General features: G+C 38.2%; 1 protein-coding gene across 1 annotated transcript; it reads right to left on the reverse strand.

Moving 5' to 3' along the window:
- Positions 1-843: 843 nt before the first annotated feature.
- On the reverse strand, positions 844-14,139 carry LOC140823194 (histone deacetylase 8). The gene is made up of 4 exons (XM_073184393.1): positions 13,736-14,139; positions 2,830-3,127; positions 1,496-2,076; positions 844-1,368 (listed from the first exon to the last, which is right to left on the reverse strand). Exons 1-4 carry the CDS (start codon positions 13,775-13,777, stop codon positions 1,072-1,074), a joined length of 1,218 nt encoding a protein of 405 aa, XP_073040494.1. The 5' UTR covers positions 13,778-14,139; the 3' UTR covers positions 844-1,071.
- Between the last annotated feature and the right edge of the window lie 4,270 nt (positions 14,140-18,409).

Genomic DNA, 18,409 nt, shown 5'->3' on the forward strand with positions numbered 1-18,409 from the left:
ATCCACTAAAGAATTGCAATTTGTAATGAGTTCGGATTTTTACTAATTACCGCCTATCATTCCCCGATAAAAAAAAAACACATTGTTAATATATTTGTGGCAGACACACTGAACAAATCACGGCCATGTCACGGGATCCCCTTTTGTATGTCATGCTTGGAATTATACCAGTCGTTTCAAAATAAAGCTAAAAAGTGAAAACAATTTAATCGACAAATTTTATATATTAGCATCATAAAATAAAATATACAGTAGGCGAAAATTTAATTCACAACCACCTTATAATTCTATTTTTATTGATATATTATAGTTTAGAACTAAGCGTTAAACGTGTCACAAAAATTTTTGTAAGACAGTTTTATTGGTTAATTTTATGAGACGAGTCTTTTATTTAAGTCACTCATAAAAATATTATTTTTATATAACTATTTTTATGTGTATACTAAAATAATACTAATATAATAGTCATTTTAGACTTCAACCTTTAAAATATTTTACAAAAAAAAAAAAAAACTCGTATGAAACCGTCTCACAGATCAATTTTATATGATGTATATCCGTTTCAGTTAAACACGATAAAAAATAATATTTTTTATGCCTAAAGTATTATTTTTCTCTGTAAGTATGATATAGATCGAGTCACCTCATTGATATAAATATCTAAACTCACAAGAGACATACTTCAACCAATAATTTTTGAAAGATACAATTGATAAAGATATGTGATCAGTTAATAAATTTTAAATTTGAGGTTTAAAATCCAATATTTTATCAATAATTAAAGAAAATGATAGTTTATAAATTTATTAAAGGAAAAAACACTCACACGCACTATTCCTACAATAATATAGATGATGAAAATTAATATAACAAACGAAGACGAATTTTACCCAAATCCGACTCATTGTCATCCAAACCAAAACTATTTCACAAAATATACAAGTTACAATAGAAAAAAGATATCTTACAGCAACTGGCGGTACACCCGCCGTCCACCATTCCGGATAGTTTTTACTTGGCAAAAAATATTGCGAAAGATTTCAGGTGTGTAAAACTGTGGGATGGTGACGACTACTTCAAGAAGGGAACGAACTCCTGATGATACTTTTTCATGGATTCAACAGCATGAACGGCGAAGCTTTCGTCTTCCGGGTAGTGGGCGATTGGGTCTGACAATAGAGGAGTAGGAATATGAAGCACACCTTCAAGAGTAGCATGCAAACAATACGCTGAATACGTAACGTGATAACCACCTTCTTGCACTATCAGGACGCGGCCATTACAATACTTATTAGCCATTCCACGAACTATACTCCCGATTTTTCGATATCCTTCCATTGTCAAGCATTGTCTGCCGTTCGGATCAAACTAAGAGAAATAAATAGGACTGAATTAAGATGCCAGAATTTCAAGAAAGAACGCAACACTTCACTGAATTTTCAACAAGATAACAAAAATTAATGTGGCATGCTATCGCATTTAAGCATACACTTACAGCACTCGAGTCCTGGCCAATGACAAGAACCATAATTTCAGGCTCAAATTTTCTAATAGCAGAGATGACCAACTCGTTCATTGCGTACTCATACCCCTTGTCTCCGGTTCCATTTGGCAGAGGTATGTTGAGATTATACCCAAAGCCTTCCCTTTCACCAAGCTCGTCCACAGTTCCCTTTTGTGGATGCGAAGGCCCCCATGATCCATGATTCATGTGAAGTGAGATAGCAAGAACTCTATCCGAACAATAGAAACCCTCAGCAGTTCCATTTCCATAATGAACATCAATATCAAGCACTACAACCTTTTTAATATCTGAACTCAGAGCTAGTTGTATAGCTAGACCTGCGTTATTTAGAAAACAATATCCATCCGCTTGAGTAGGTTGAGCATGATGACCCGGAGGTCGAACCAATGCGTAAGAGATTTCTCCGTCTCCATCAAGTATGTGCTTCATTGCTGATAAAGTGGTTCCCGCAGCAAGTAGCGCAGCATCCCATGATCCAGGGTTCAAGAATGTACCGGGACAGATGATATAGTCCCCATTCCTGTCTGCCTCAACAAGCTCGTTTATGTACTCTGAGAAATCCGGAAAGTAATAAATTTTGAGGCCAAAAGTCACTCCAAATTCGATACTAGAACCAACTGATTGACGTGTCAAATTTGGTGGCATCAAAATCGAAATTTTGGTCTAATAAGTGGCAAGGAAATGAGACAACCCAATCATAGCATTCCTAATTTTGCCAAAAACCAATTATCTTTTTGATGACAAAAACAAATGTATTGTTCACAACTTCAAACAGCTTAGCTTTCAATAGATAAACCATTACTTAGAATAGCTAAATATTCACTTTCTTCCCCTACATGAGCTATGTAACATGAATTTCAGGCAAGCAAAATCAACAAAGGAATGAACCAAAACATCATTTCAAATGAAAAGTCTACGCCGACTACTCTAACAAAGAGGGTGGAAGATGTTAAGATTGGAACTTGGACCTAACTCAACCCTAAAAGCTAGCTTAAGGGTGGAGGATTGTCCAAGCCCATATATACAACTCTCAGGTTATTTATCCAACCAATGTGGGACAATTAACACACCCCTCCCACGTCCAGGAATGAACATCTGGAGCGGGTGACCTAATTATAGACCGTTCAACACATAACGGAACGGTTGAACCTGGTTCTGATACTATGTTAAGATTAGAACTTGGATCTATCTCAACTCCAGAAGCTAACTCAGGGGAGGATTGTCCAAGCTCATATATACAATTCCAAGGTTATTTATATCAGACAATTAACAGAAGAAAAAAAAAACAAAAACAAAAGCAGTACCTTGGGTATGGAACGAGAGCAATTCAGAGATGAGGGCCGGTCTCCCTTTATGCCATGAGATGAATGGCGAAATGGGTCCCCGTTTGAGAATCGAAACCATATTCCTGACCCGATCCGCATTCTCCGGGTGCTTCTCCAGAACATCGAGAAAACCCGGATCCTCACCGGAATCGAAAACCCCACCTCCCGTCTCATGTCTCAGCATTCCCTCATGCCAGAACACGTTAATCACATTCTGTCTTCCGGCAGAAGGTGGATTTGAGGGAGAATGAGGTGGCTGATGGGTCAATGCATACGTATTGCTGTTTGCACAATATTTGGTGTTGCGGGCGTGCCAGGTGCGAAGTGCACCGATTTGTGTGAAAATGGTAAAAATCTAACTTCTAAAATCAAACGACGGTAAATTCTAAATTTGATCGTTGGTTCTAATCTCCTAAAACATATGCGATGCCAAAATTAAGAAAACTATTGGAAAGTGATGGAAATAAACCCCTGACATGATTTTGCATTTACAAAACTGTAGGAATTCATCAAAGACATGAAAAATATAATAATTTGTTGCTGAAATCTAAAACGTGAATGCTAGAACAACTATTGAAAAGCTTGAAAAATAATGCTTGAAGACTGGAAATTTGCAGAGAATATTTGCAGAGTTTGTCTGTGTTGAGTTGTTTTGTGTGTAGAAGAGTTGTTTCTGTGCTTGCCGATCTCTTTTCTTCCTAGCAACGGGCCGTTTCTCTCCACTCCCCCATGACCCCATGATCTTTCCCACTTTTCACGCCACGATCTCAACCTCCCCTCCCATGATCTTTTCCCTTTTCAGCGCTTCATGATCAGTTTTTGAAAATAAATATGTTGCACTTGATGGGCTTCTAATTAACTTCTACTTGAATTGGTCTTCTAATTAAATAATTAAATTGGGCTTCTAATTTAATTATTTTAGCCCAAACAATTGCCCCCCGCAAGCATTGGCCCTTGGGCCAAAATGCTTGTATATATGCCCAATTATAATTCACTCATAGTGTGGCCCAAAATTGCATTTACTTGGGTCATCTGTTTTTGGGCGGGATACAAAAGCCCGCTTTGCTGTAAGATTTCAAATCACTGAGAAGTGAATCATCCCGCTCTTCTTCAAGCTCCTTCACTCCTGGCCTCACTCCCCTCAATATCCTGTGATCGCGTGCCACACATATACATATTTCAATCCATGCTTTTGTTTCGCTATGTTTACAATATTCTTGATCCCCATGGTATGACCCTTCTTGCTTTGGAACTTATTGTTTTCTTTGATTCCAGTTAACCTCAAAAGCTTTGGTTGCTTCACCTGTGATGCTTCTTTCCAGATTTCTTTTGGTTTATCCTCATCGCTTCCCACTGACTGCAAACCGTCGTCGATTTCACGAATTTTGGAGGTGCCCCACCAGCTTCAGGACTATGAAGATTGGCCTCCACACCTTCTTGAGTCACCTCTTGGTAAGAAAGCATCCCAAGTACACTACCCGAAGTAATCCACAATTTGAGGCAATTTCTTCTCCTGTCTTAACTTAAACATTCTGAGATGGAGTTTCACAGCCAGGATTGCTTCGTTTATGGCTCGTAAAGGATTATTACTAGCACTGATGTACACCGAATGGGTGAAATTCAACGCCAAGATCTCATTATCCCCATTCTCTAAGCATAATTTAAGCCTACTCCCCTCACTCCCCTGTAGACTAGCTTTAAATGGACCTTCAATCAAAGGCAAAAATACTGTATAAACAATCTTATTTTCTTCATCCCCATCAACATCCGACTCCAAATGGGATCCATCCTTAGTTTCCACCAGCAAAAACTGTGTCTCCAGCGGAATATCACTCCCTCTATCTCCCATTCTCTGTGCATAGTTGGTTGCTTTCGTGAGGCTCAGCGTTGGTTATCACTGCAACGGTTTTATGTTTTGCAACTTCAAAAGCACAACTAAGGCCAGCCAGTCCACTTCCAATCACAGCAAAATCAAAATATTTTATATATCCATCCCTCAATCATTATTTGATTGTTACTCTGCTTTGCTTCCATTGCTCCTTGGATTTGGAATTATCATGGCTATTTTTATTGATTTGAATTACTTTTGGGACCCCAAGAGACCAAGAAAGCTCATTCTGCATTTTGGTGCCATTTCTACATGCGGTGAAAAGATGGGTATGTAGTCTCTTGTTGTATATGCGATTCGCATGTTTGCTCTTCACAGGTAATGCTGGATTGAGAATTGGCCATGGGTTGGCCTCAGTTCTTCATCGTATTCGACACCTAAGCATTAGTGTCCTTTGGGGTATCTTGCAACACAGGTACTTCTCAACTCTAATGTGCCCTTACGTGCCCTTATGTGTTGCATCCACTCAAGATGACTCCCTTATCCCTATCATTATGCATTGCACTTCAGTCGGGCCCCTTTCCCACATACACGTATATGCATCTGCACTTCAGTCAGACCCCTTATCCCGCATACACGTATATGCATTTGCACTTCAGTCAGACCCCTTATCCCACATACACGTTTACTTACTGTTCTTGCATGCGGTGACTCCACTTTTGATTTGTTGACTCTTGGTTTTGTGTTGTGGTTGTTGGGTGATGGATGTTGAATGAGGGTGGGTTTGTATGTAAGGTTGTGTATTGGAGGTTTGGGGAGGAGTTTCTATTCGTTCTTAATCCATTTAACCCAACTCATTTCAATAGCTTCAATCAAAATAATAGATTGGCTTAAAACTCCCCGCTCGCGATTATTTCCTCCCCTGATCTTTTATCAAAACAAAATGAATTCAATACAATAAAAGTGGCCTCCTGGCCAACTTGAATTGATCATCTTTATTTTTAAACCATAACGAATATTTACACTAGTGGCCCTAAGGCCTACTTCAAATAAAATCCCACTAAAAACATGCAACAATGCCTTATTAGCCTATTTTCCTTCCAAAGTCAACTTCTAGGTCTTCTTGGGGTTTGCATATTGCCTTTGTTCTCTTCAGTTCTTCCTTTATTACTCATTGTCCGCCAGGTGAGCTCAACTCCCCGCTCGCCTTTCCTGTCATATTCTAAGTGGCCTCAAGGCCTACTTCATGAATCTGTCACTGCACATGCAAACAGTCAATTTATAATGGCAGTATGGTCTATTCCACCATGATTTTTGGTACCATAAAAATATTGGAAATAAGTGGCCATAAGGCCGACTCCCTATCCCACTCTCCCCGATCAATTTTATTGTTGAATCATAAACAAAATATATTTATTTCAGTGGCCCTAAGGCCTACATCACATGACACCTTGAAATCAGGAACTTAATATATACACAAGTGGCCCTGAAGGCCAACTCCCCACTGAAAAATGCCAACTCCCCACTGAAGATTAGCCTTCGTGATTGCTTTACTTGCAAGCTCTTCCTACTTCTTCCCTCATACTTGGAAAATACGGCTTGAGATACTTGCCGTTTATGCATCTTTTGTGTGGATGGCCATCTATGCTTGATAGCCAATATGCATTTCCGTCTAATACCTTATGTACCTTGAATGGTCCCTCCCAGTTGGGAGACCATTTGCCCAGCTCCCTATCCTTTGTTCCTAGTGGTAGTATGGTCTTCCACACTATTTCTCCTTCATGGAAACTTTTCTTGTTCACTCTTTTGTTGTAGATTCTCGTCACTTTTTGTTTTTGTAACAGCAAAGCATTGTACGCTTGGATTCTCAGCTCATCTAGTTCTTCTAACTCCATGATCATTGCTTCATTATAATGCTCAAGGGAAAGTTCATTTTGCTTTGCCACTCGCATTGATGGCACCATAATCTCTAATGGGAGCACTGCATCATGGCCAAAGGTAAGGGAAAAAGGGCTCACTCCAGTGGCAGTCCTCTTGGATGTCCTGTATGCCCACAAAGTTTCTGATAATAGCCTTGGCCAATCCCTAGGATTCTCTTCCATCATCTTTTGTAGAATCTTTATCAACACTTTATTTGACGCTTCTGCTTGCCCGTTGGACTGTGGGTAATGAGGGGATGAGTTTATCAATTTAATTCCATAGTCTTCTGCAAACTCCCTCATATCTGAGCCTGTGAACATAGTTCCCTGATCCGTGGTCAATGACTCTGGAATTCCAAATCTATGAATAATATTCTCTTTCACAAAGTTAATGACATCCCCTTGCTCCGCTTTCTTCAAAGGCACTGCTTCTACCCATTTGGTGAAAAAATCTGTAGCCACAAGGATGAACGAGTGGCCTTTAGATGATGAGGGGTAGATTTTCCCTATTAAGTCCATGGCCCAGCCTTTGAATGGCCATGGTTTGACAACGCTGTGAAGTTCATCCGCCGAAATTCTTTGGATGTTCCCGTGTCTCTGACATGGCTGGCATCCCCTAGCATATTTGATGCAATCTTTCAGGATGGATGGCCAATAGTAGCCATACCTCATTATCAACCATCTCATCTTTATTCCAGATTGATGGGCTCCACACACTCCCTCATGGACTTGCTTCATGATCTCCAAAGCCTCTGGGAAGCCTATGCATCTGAGGAGCAGACCATCTAACCCTTTCCTGTACAAATCACCCTCCACTAAAACGTAATTAAGAGCTCTCATTTTTAAACCATGTGGAATATCTTTCCCGGTTGATTCTAGCACCATTTTCATGTCATCCCTCCAGTCCCCAGCTAAGTTTACATCCAAGTTGAGTGTGTCTACCTGAATCCCTCTTTGCTGAATTGAAGGGTGGTTTTTCTTCTGAATCAACACTAGTCTGTGAGTGAGTTCTAGAGACATCTTCAATCCCGAAGCAACATGTGCCAACTCGTCTGCCTCCCAATTTTCTTGTCTTGGGACGTGGACTAATGACACTTCTTCGAAATCATCTAGAAGTTGGGATGCGGCGGTATGGTAAGGTGCCAAGGACAAACTTGTGCATTTGAACTCCCCTGACAGCTGTTTGAGTACCAGCTGAGAATCCCCTGATATCAATAATTCTCTTGCCCCTAGATCTTTCAGAATTTCCAATCCAATGACCAGTGCTTCGTATTCTGCTTGATTGTTGGTGCATGGGAAATCCAAATTAAAGGATAGAGCGGTTTTCACACCTCTTGGGGAGGTGATCACAATACCAGCTCCAGCTGCTGTTTCTGTGCTTGATCCATCGAACTTCAACTCCCAGGGTTGGACTCCAACTCCACAAACTGGAAACCCAACCTGTTCTCCAATAAACTCATCAAGTGAAGGGTGATCAGCTAAAAAATCGGCGATAGCTTGGCCTTTTACTGATTTTTGGGGATAATATGTCAATGTAAACTCGGCCAATGCTAAAGACCATTTGCCAATTCTCCCAGAGAGGATGGGTCTATTAAGCATGTATTTAATCAAATCGGTTTTAGCCACCACAAACACTCTTGATTGAATTAAATAATGTCTTAACTTAGTACATGCATAGTACAGTGTTAAGCATAGCTTTTCAATCACAGAGTATTTCACCTCTACTGGAGTAAGGAATCTACTCAAATAATAGATAGCTTGTTCATTTCCTTCATGATTATTTTGAACTAGTAGACACCCAATTGATTCATGAGCAGCAGAGATGTATAATTTAAGGGGCATTCCATACCTGGGAGGCATAAGAACAGGTGGATTAGATAGATATCTCTTAATCACATCAAAAGCTCTCTGATGCGACTCTTCCCATTTGAACTCCCTGCTGTCTTTGAGCTTCAACAGCTGTGAAAACTCCTTTGTCTTCCCTGCAAGGTTATAAATAAAACGCCTCAAGAATTCACTTGCCCAAGGAAGCGTTGCAACTCTTTCTTGTTTCTAGGCGGATTTGCTTCCATAATGGCTTTGGCTTTGTTTTTATCTACTTCAACTCCCCTTTGATGTACAAGAAATCCCAAAAAGTTTCCGGCTTTTACGCCAAAGGCACATTTCAATGGATTCAACTTCAATTCATGTTGCCTCATTCTTTGGAAGCTTTTCCTCAAGTGTTCAATGTGATCAGCAGCTTGTTTAGACTTCACAACGATATCATCTATATATACTTCAATGTGATGCCCTATCATGTCATGAAAGATGGAGTTCATAGCTCTTTGATATGTGGCTCCCGCGTTCTTTAGCCCGAATGGCATAACAAGCCATTCAAACGTACCAACAGCCCCTGGGCATCTGAATGCAGTTTTGTGATTGTCACTTTCTGCTATTTTGATTTGGTTGTAGCCAGAGAACCCATCCATGAAAGATAACAGCTCATGTTTAGCCACTGAATCAATCCACATATCAGGTATCAGCATTACATACACATCCTTGGGAGTTGCACAGTTCAAGTCTCGGAAGTCGATGCATATTCTGACCTTGCCATTCTTCTTCATTACCGGCACAATGTTTGAAAGCCACTCGGTATATCGGATTGGCTTTATAAACTTGGCCTTCAACAATTTCTCAACTTCCTCTTTCACTTTCAATTCAACTTCTTTTGACATGCGACGAGATGACTGTTGAAATGGTTTGAAACCTTCTTTGAGTGGAAGTCGGTGTTCGACCAATTTTCGGTCCAACCCTGGCATGTCATCATAACTCCATGCAAAACAATCTTTGTATTCCTTCAACATGCTGATCAAGTCTTGCTTCAACTGCTCTTCCAGTAGCTTACTCACATATACCACTTTTGGATTCTCAAGCTCCCCCAAGTTAATCTCTTCCAACGGGTCTTGAACTTCATGTTGGCCATCTTCCAGTTGAGATGGCGCCATCAACAACTCATCGACTTGGAGCTCATCATCTTCGTATTCTTCTTCTTGGACAACTTCAGTTCCATAAGTGTCCCATGCTTCTTCTTCCTTTAGTTTTTCTAGTACTTGCTGCACATGTGCCTTCCATATAGAGGTTGCAGCTACCTCCTTTTCTTCTTGGTTCGAATCAATCATCAATCTCCTCAATCAGTGGCTGAATTATCGGCCTCGACGGCACGATAACAGTAGGTTTGAGGATTCTTTCCAACACCGAGCTTGGAGTTGGTGTTTGCATGTACAGTGGATTTTCTTTCTTGCTATTGCTACGGATTTTGATGGGCCCAAAATCCCCATTGTAATATCTGGCTTCTACTGCACTTGCACTTGTTTGGAACGGTTGTCCATCCGCTTCTACGACCTCCACGTCATCCCCCTTCCAAAATAACAACAGTTGGTGCATTGAGGATGGTATGCACTGGTTTGCATGGATCCAATCTCTGCCTAACAACGCTTGGAAGTTGGCGGAGGAGTTTACCACGAAGAATGCACATAAAGATGACATACTCCCCACAGTAACATCAGCGGGGAGTACCCCAATGGTCTTGGTAGTTTCCCCTGTAAATGCAGCAACCGAAACTTCTGAAGGAATCAAGTCTTCCTCATTTTTTCCCAGACTTTTCAACATTCTTACTGGGAGAACGTTTACCGCTGAGCCATTGTCAATCAACACTCTAGACACTGGCTTTCCATTCAAGTGGGCTTTGATGTACAACGGCCTTATGTGCTTGGTCATGTCGGCTGTTGTCTTTTCCAAAATCACATGCTTAGGCTTGTTAGGGTGATCTTCTCTGATAATAACTCCTGAACCTCTTTCGGGGAGTTTGTTGCCAATCTTCATCTCTTCAACAGCTACTTCAGACACTGACTCCCCGCACTCTTCCTCGACAAGTTTGAACCTTTCTGGTAGTATCGTCAATCCTGTGGCACAGTCCACTGATATGTGGAACTTCCCTATACAGAAACTGAATGTTTTCCTTTCTTGATTCTCATAATCACTCGGTAAATCATCGTCTTCGTCGACCCACTTATCTTCAGTGGCGGACCTACCAAAGTTTGACCTACTTCCCGCTTGTGATTCGATGACTGGCATATCATGTATGGGTTTATTGTCTACCTTAGAAAGTTCTTCCTTTTTTGCAGCCGCTTTTTCCCTCAACAGCCTTCTTTTCTGGGTTCGAGTTGGTGGCCTAGGGAATTTTCTGTGTTGGGCCACTCTCCATTCGTGGGTGAATTCTTTTTTGGCTGGACGTACAAATCTGGGTCGAACTTCCCTGACCTCTACAGTCTTTCTCACCGGAGCTTCATTCACACGCTGACTTTTATCATGATAAAGTGACTTCTTCCTGATTTCTATCTTTCGTGGTTCAACTCTGTTCACGTTCCTCCTGTTCGAGTATCTCTGGTGCTGATTGCGAGACGACTCCCCTCTAAACAATTGATTCTCAAGCACTGGTCTCTTGAATAAATATTGCTTCTTCGGCCTAGAGGCCGCAGATTCACCAACACTTCTGGGAAAACGCTGCTGAAATGTTCTTAGTTGATTAGTACTATACCTTACAGCGGCCTCAAATAGTTGACCTTTCGGAATCCAACATTTCTTAATTATTCGGTCTTTCATTGCAAAGAATCGGCTTCTTCTCTTGTCATTCAACAAATTTCTCAAATTTGTGACGTTCACGTTTATCGATGCCGCAGAAGGAAATGGGTCATTGTCCACTGCCATGTACTCTTGCTTGTTAGGGAATTTCAATATTCCTTTGTTGATTCTTTCCTGCAGAACATTCTTGAAAGCCCAACACAATTTAGTGGAATGATTGTATGAGTTGTGATACTTACAGTATTCTCGACTTTTCAGCTCATCCTTAGCAGGCATCCGATGATCAGGTGAAAAAGCGATGAACTTTTCTTTAACCAGAAAATCAAATATGTCATCTGTTTTGGAAATATTGAATGTGTACTGCATGTCCTTGGGAGGTTGGGAGCTATTCTTCTTTTCAGGTTCTGTCAGCTTCATTTTTAGCAGGGGAACCGTATATGAACCAGCTAATCGAATTTCTGCCAAAACATCTTCCACCTCCTGGTAATAAGATTCCATTGTTGTTTTCTTGTTAGACGACTCATCTGTCAATAGTTCCTCGTACTCCCCAACCTTCGCTGCAAGTTCAAATAAATCTCTGAATTCCATATCCTGAAACTTCTTCTTATGCTCAAAGTCTAGCCCCTTTTGTACTATTTTGACAAACTCAGTCTCTGGCAGAAACACCTTGCACTTGTTCTTTGTTTTCTTGAACCTATCAATGAACATATCAGTTGTTTCTCCTTTTTTCTGAGATATCTTTGACAAATCAGCGATGCACGCCTCAGGCTCAGTTCGGTAAAATTGAGTAAGGAATTGCTTCTCCATATCTTTCCAACTTAAGATTGAGTTTCGAGGAAGTGCGGCATACCTCGAAAATGCCGTGCCAGTAAAGGTATTTGGGAACAATCTCAACTTCAAAGTAATAAAGTTTTCCAAGTCCGCCAGCTCCCCACACCTTATAGTGAACCTAGCAATGTGCTCAAGGCTAGATTGACTATCTTCTCCAGAAAATAAGTTGAAATCTGGTACCTTGTAACATCTGGGAAATGGATTGTTGATATCTATGTGGTTGGGGTATGGCTTGTGAAATTCTGGGCGGCCAATTTGTCTCAAAGCCGGCCCATACATTTCTTGCACAGTTTCTCTCACCATATCAGGATCAATCATTGCTGCGTTTTTGTTGGGGAGCAGATGGTGATAATAGTTTGCCCCCCGAGCCTGAGCCTCTGTACTGTAACCAGCATTACATCCTTGGAAACTTCCATCAACTCCATGATAACCCAAGTGTGGTATATCATCATCCATTCCTGGTTGATACAAAGGATTAGTAATCGCATGGACTTGGTTGACAGGTTGTTTCAAACTCCCTGCTCCATCTGTACGTGGATATGGCCGAACTCTTCCACCTAAAGTTTTCTCCTTTTTATGTGATAGTGTGTAACTTCCTTCCCGTTGGTTTGGGAGTGCCAACTCTGGGCGGCGAGGATCGCCAGCCTTTGAGTGTCTTGCTCCCTGGTCGAGTTCAGTGAATTGATTACTCCCCTGATCAGCCTCTTTGACAATGGTATTTTGCTCTTTGTTGGTTGATTGGTTCGGTTTACCCAATACTGTCTTCAAGCAATCAGACACAGCTTTGGACAGTGTTTCTGATATTTCTTCAAATTTTATCGCAGCCAACGTTTCAACCAAATGATTTGAAATATGAGCATATACCTCTGGAACATGACTTGGATGCAAATCCAACTCCCTGGTCGGCTCTTCAGAAGCCGATTGTTCTATCTGTGGAGCATGAGTCTCTTCCTGGCTTGGTAGAAACTTCCCGTCTCTTTGATTGACGTTTTCTTTCCTTCTTGGCGGCATGATGGTCCCACCGGGCGTGCCAAAAATATGTTTGCACAATATTTGGTGTTGCGGGCGTGCCAGGTGCGAAGTGCACCGATTTGTGTGAAAATGGTAAAAATCTAACTTCTAAAATCAAACGACGGTAAATTCTAAATTTGATCGTTGGTTCTAATCTCCTAAAACATATGCGATGCCAAAATTAAGAAAACTATTGGAAAGTGATGGAAATAAACCCCTGACATGATTTTGCATTTACAAAACTGTAGGAATTCATCAAAGACATGAAAAATATAATAATTTGTTGCTGAAATCTAAAACGTGAATGCTAGAACAACTATTGAAAAGCTTGAAAAATAATGCTTGAAGACTGGAAATTTGCAGAGAATATTTGCAGAGTTTGTCTGTGTTGAGTTGTTTTGTGTGTAGAAGAGTTGTTTCTGTGCTTGCCGATCTCTTTTCTTCCTAGCAACGGGCCGTTTCTCTCCACTCCCCCATGACCCCATGATCTTTCCCACTTTTCACGCCACGATCTCAACCTCCCCTCCCATGATCTTTTCCCTTTTCAGCGCTTCATGATCAGTTTTTGAAAATAAATATGTTGCACTTGATGGGCTTCTAATTAACTTCTACTTGAATTGGTCTTCTAATTAAATAATTAAATTGGGCTTCTAATTTAATTATTTTAGCCCAAACAATTGCTTTTTTGTGTTTCGTTTTCGAAGGGGACCTCTGCCATGGGGGAAATGAGAAATTGGGACTCCCGTACTCTCGGTGTAACCAAATCAATACAATCAGGATAATTAAAACCAAGTTTAATCAAAACAATATTTAAAATCTAATTTAATCAAAACATTACAAAATCGATAAATTTTACCCAGTTGATTGTTTTTTCCCATTCGTCAACTCCATCACGTTCCAGTAAAACACTGTCTGTGGTTTGTTTTTCTACTTCACTAGTTCCATCATCATTATCTCTCAAAAGTGTCTCTCTCTTTTTTTTTACCTCAACGAAGCACCAATCCTAAATCCACAACAAAGTCATTGTTTCCAGGATAATGAAGAACAGATTTTTCAAGATTCGGTTGGAAGCAAAGACAGTGATGGATCATGTATTAGTATTTCGTACAACCTAAAACATTTCAATTTGCTGTTAATTATTACAGTCGTTTTTTTTTTAAAAAAATTGGGTAGTATTCTAAAACTCGACTCTCATATTACTTGAGCCCTAGCAATTTAGGTCGGGTCTTAATGAATCGGAGTCACTTAATCAAAACGCGACCCAAATATCAAAACGCGACCCAGAAAAACCTAAGTCGCACTTACGTTTTTTTGTTTTGTTTTAGTAAAAAGTGTTGTCAAATTTGTAGGGTTGTGCGTGACGTTGAGTTGTCATGAATTTGGCTCGAGATTTTTATGAGTGAGGATCGACCCATAGTTTGCCAACAAGTTGTAGGAAACGATTTTTGACATCACACTTATGTTTTTAATATCAATTTTAATAAAAGTCGTGCTCAACCTAGACGAACACACGACCCAGCTTTTAATATTAGTTTTAGTAATAGGATGGCATGTATTTTGTGTCGAGTTTATGTATTTGGGTTAAACTCGACTCAGAACGAACACACGACCCAAATTGAAAAACTCGACACAAATTTCAAAATTTTCCCTTTTCTCATGCCAAATAACAATTTCTTTTATGTTGTTTTGTACATATTTATTTTCCCACCAAACTTGAAAGAAATCAATTTTATGAGTACAAGATGACATTGAAGTCTCACTATAATGAGGTGTCTGATAAAATACGTTCATTTTTCAATGAAAATGAGTTCGAGTAGTTGGGTCCAACAAACCCAGTTCGGCAATTTAATTAGATTTTCAAAAGATAAACGAATTAGAAAAAGATTTTGTGGTTTTTGATGAGTAAACATATATATGATACTGGGAGTGATGGATTTTATATGGTGTATTGCAAGAGACATGTCCTTATTTCGTTGTCGGAGTATTTTTTGCCCACTAGTCTCAATTGCTCTAAAATTTATCCCATCATATACGAGGAAGATGGATTTAGGCTTAAACTTTTAATGGGAGGTCGAACCTATGTTTGGCTGATTTGAAAGTTAATATTGATGAATACAAAAATGGTGGATGTGAATAAATGATTATTGAAAAATTGAAACTGACCAACTTTTATTTTGAGGTAGTTTTATGGGGTCTTCAACGTAAAAGAAAACAAGATGTACCGGACCCAGAATAAATTAGATTAGTTGATGTCTTGAATAAATTTAATAACTATCCATGAAGTCAATTAGCTTTCGAAGAAGTAGTTTATGGGTTGTTAAAAAACCTCGAAACTAAGTTTATAAGTTACAAAAATTTGTCTAAACGACATAAAAATGATTCGAACTTTAGTGGGTTCGGTTGCTTTCGTATTACTGGTTTTATTCATTCTTTGCAAGTAAATAAATATCTACGTCTTTTTAAAAAATTATTTCTAATTTTATCTCATATTAACATACTTGTCCTCACACAAAAAAATATATTAAGAACATGTACTTAAATCTACTATGCTCGTATACTACTAAATCTTTTATGCTACTTAGATTCAGTTTCTCGACCATCTTGAATAAGAAGATAGAAGAACAAAACTTTTTTTCCGGATCACCTCTGAAGATATCATAGGAAAGTTATTTACTTGTCAAGGCTTTGTAATAGTTAATATCCACCCTTTTATTTTGCAATATTCTCATAATAGATTTTGGTTGATGTGTCACATGTTGCCCAAAAGTTCTATCTCAACATCTCACAAACGACAGACGAGCTTGATTTTTGATGTCTTTTATGCATTCATGTCAAGTCACAAGTTTTTGTGTTACAGTATTTTCGAATCTCAAAACATGTTGTGTCATCACGTTTGAAGTTCAAATTCTCAACATGCAACCTTTACTTACGAAACAAACAATATATATGTTTGGGGAAGATTTGAAACTTTTAAACATAGAAGAAGAATTCAAAGCAATTTTAAATAACTCTTTTTTCACGTCAGTGTTGCTTGAAAATGTTTGACCAATATAGGGTTAGAACCATCAGTTAATGAATATGTATCGTTACTAGCATGCACATAAATCTCAATATCATCTGAGTGCCTATCAATAATGTACTCGATATCATTTTGCTAAATGAGGTCATTATCATCCACATGCACCATAGTCATGTGTTCTACATCATTTTCCCGACTGAGCACATAATTTATTTCTATATTTTGAGTTGAACAAACATTATTTACATATTCGAATACCACATTGTTGCTACAATAATCATCAAAGACAAAAGTTCGATCAAAGTAGTCATACAAATCTTTTTCATTATCATTAATATTTTCATTATCCACAAGTTCATCATTCAAATCATTCACATTTAACGAGCACAATGAAATCAATTCCAACAATATGAAGAATTATATCCGTCTCGACAACATCCAAAAGTAACAACAATATTGCATTCAACTTCGACATAAGCACATGTATGTTTCTTGCACAACCAAAATATAAATATGTTTTCAAATCATTATCATTATCATTCTCAATATACATAAGAAGAATATTGCAATGCTTCACATCTGATAGCTAACTTAAGCTCAATTGTTTTGTGTCATCTAGATTCATAATTTGGTATATCTCCCATCGAACAAATTTCACAATTCATAGGAGTCGCGGCCTACTTACCTTTAGATCATGGACCATACATTGTTGACATAACTTATAAAAATATATAACATATGTTAAGTACTACACTCTAGTATAACAGAAAATTTAATTCAAAATATTTATTTCAATAAACAATGCGACCCAAAATGATGAAACTCGGCAAACATGATGTTGCTACCCAAAATGATTAAACTGGGCGCAAAATGATTAAACCCGACCAGACGTGATGAAACTAAACCTGCCATGATGAAACCTGACCCACCATCATATTCTAAATCCGAAGCAAAACCCAATCCAACACGATGTAACTTACCAAAACCTCTAACAATGATGAAACGCATCCCCCTAAAACCTCGACCCAAACCCTTGAATCCAGCCCAACACTTGTCAGTAAAATTACAGAGAACATTTACATCTCCATCACAAAAGCAACAAAGAGATCACTATAAGATTATATATAGTTGAGTATAATAATACATACATTGTAAAATTATACTTACTTGATCTCTCAAATGATCTTTGCTTCAATATTTTCTTTTGTTTCTTTTAAGGGAACGAAGAAACATCTAGATTAAAGTGAAGGAAACAGAGAATAAGTTGAAGACCAATAAAAATGTGATTTTACGAAAATCATAAGTATTATAATCAATTCATTTTCACGAAATTAAAAAATAGGGTTCTTCTTTTCAAAAAAAAAATTTAATTAAATTTGAAAATAGTCATATACTTTTTATAGACTCGTAGTTAAATCCCGCAAATTATTATCCTTTTTCAGTAAACTAACGTAAATAAGTAAGCATGACCGGGAAACAATAAATACTCAATTGATTAATTTTTTTCAATTAAATCAATAAATTCCAAACAGTATAATTTTATTTGTTGTTAGTCTATGTCAGAAAAATTATGTGTGTACTTCCTGATCCACGAAAAATATTTATGCACACCCTTTGCTTACATTTTTTTCTCAGATGAAAATTGGTATGAAAAAAAATAAAAAATATGGTGATATATGATATTTGAGTATCAAATATTTTATATCTAGTATTGATATAGATATTTGAGTACCCCAACATGTATAACAAATATCAGCATTTTAGGATGAAAATTGGTACAAAACATTGAAAATGTGATAATAATATATGATATTTGTATATCAACTTTTTTCAGAACTGGTATTAACATATGATATGCAAGAACCCAAAAAAGTGTAGCATGTGTGGATATTAACATAGTTGTTTCAATTTTTTACCCATCTTTTGTATTAGATCTAAAACAGTCGATATTCAAATATCATATATTAGTATCATATTTTTATGTTTTGTACCGATTTTTATCTATAAAAAGATATGTGGCCCAGAGAGAGCAATTGTTTTTTTTTTTAAATCAGATAGTTCAGAAATGTTCTTCTCTAATAAAGACTTATATTTATGTTTGGACTTAAGGATATAAAATCAAATTGCCCTTAAATTTTTATATTAAAATAAAAAATAAAATAATTTTTTGCATAATTTTCAATTTATTTTTAATCTTTTGGAAATATTTTTTAAAAAATAAAAATTTAACAACGACGAGAAAAATATGTCCATCCTTTCACCTGCGTGCGAAGTACTAACCCCTTGGGGGCGAGGATACGCGAGAGGGTCGCAAGTCTTCCTCGTCCAACT

The sequence above is a fragment of the Primulina eburnea genome, chromosome 2 (assembly GCF_022965805.1).
Source record: "Primulina eburnea isolate SZY01 chromosome 2, ASM2296580v1, whole genome shotgun sequence".
NCBI classification, from domain to species: domain Eukaryota; kingdom Viridiplantae; phylum Streptophyta; class Magnoliopsida; order Lamiales; family Gesneriaceae; genus Primulina; species Primulina eburnea.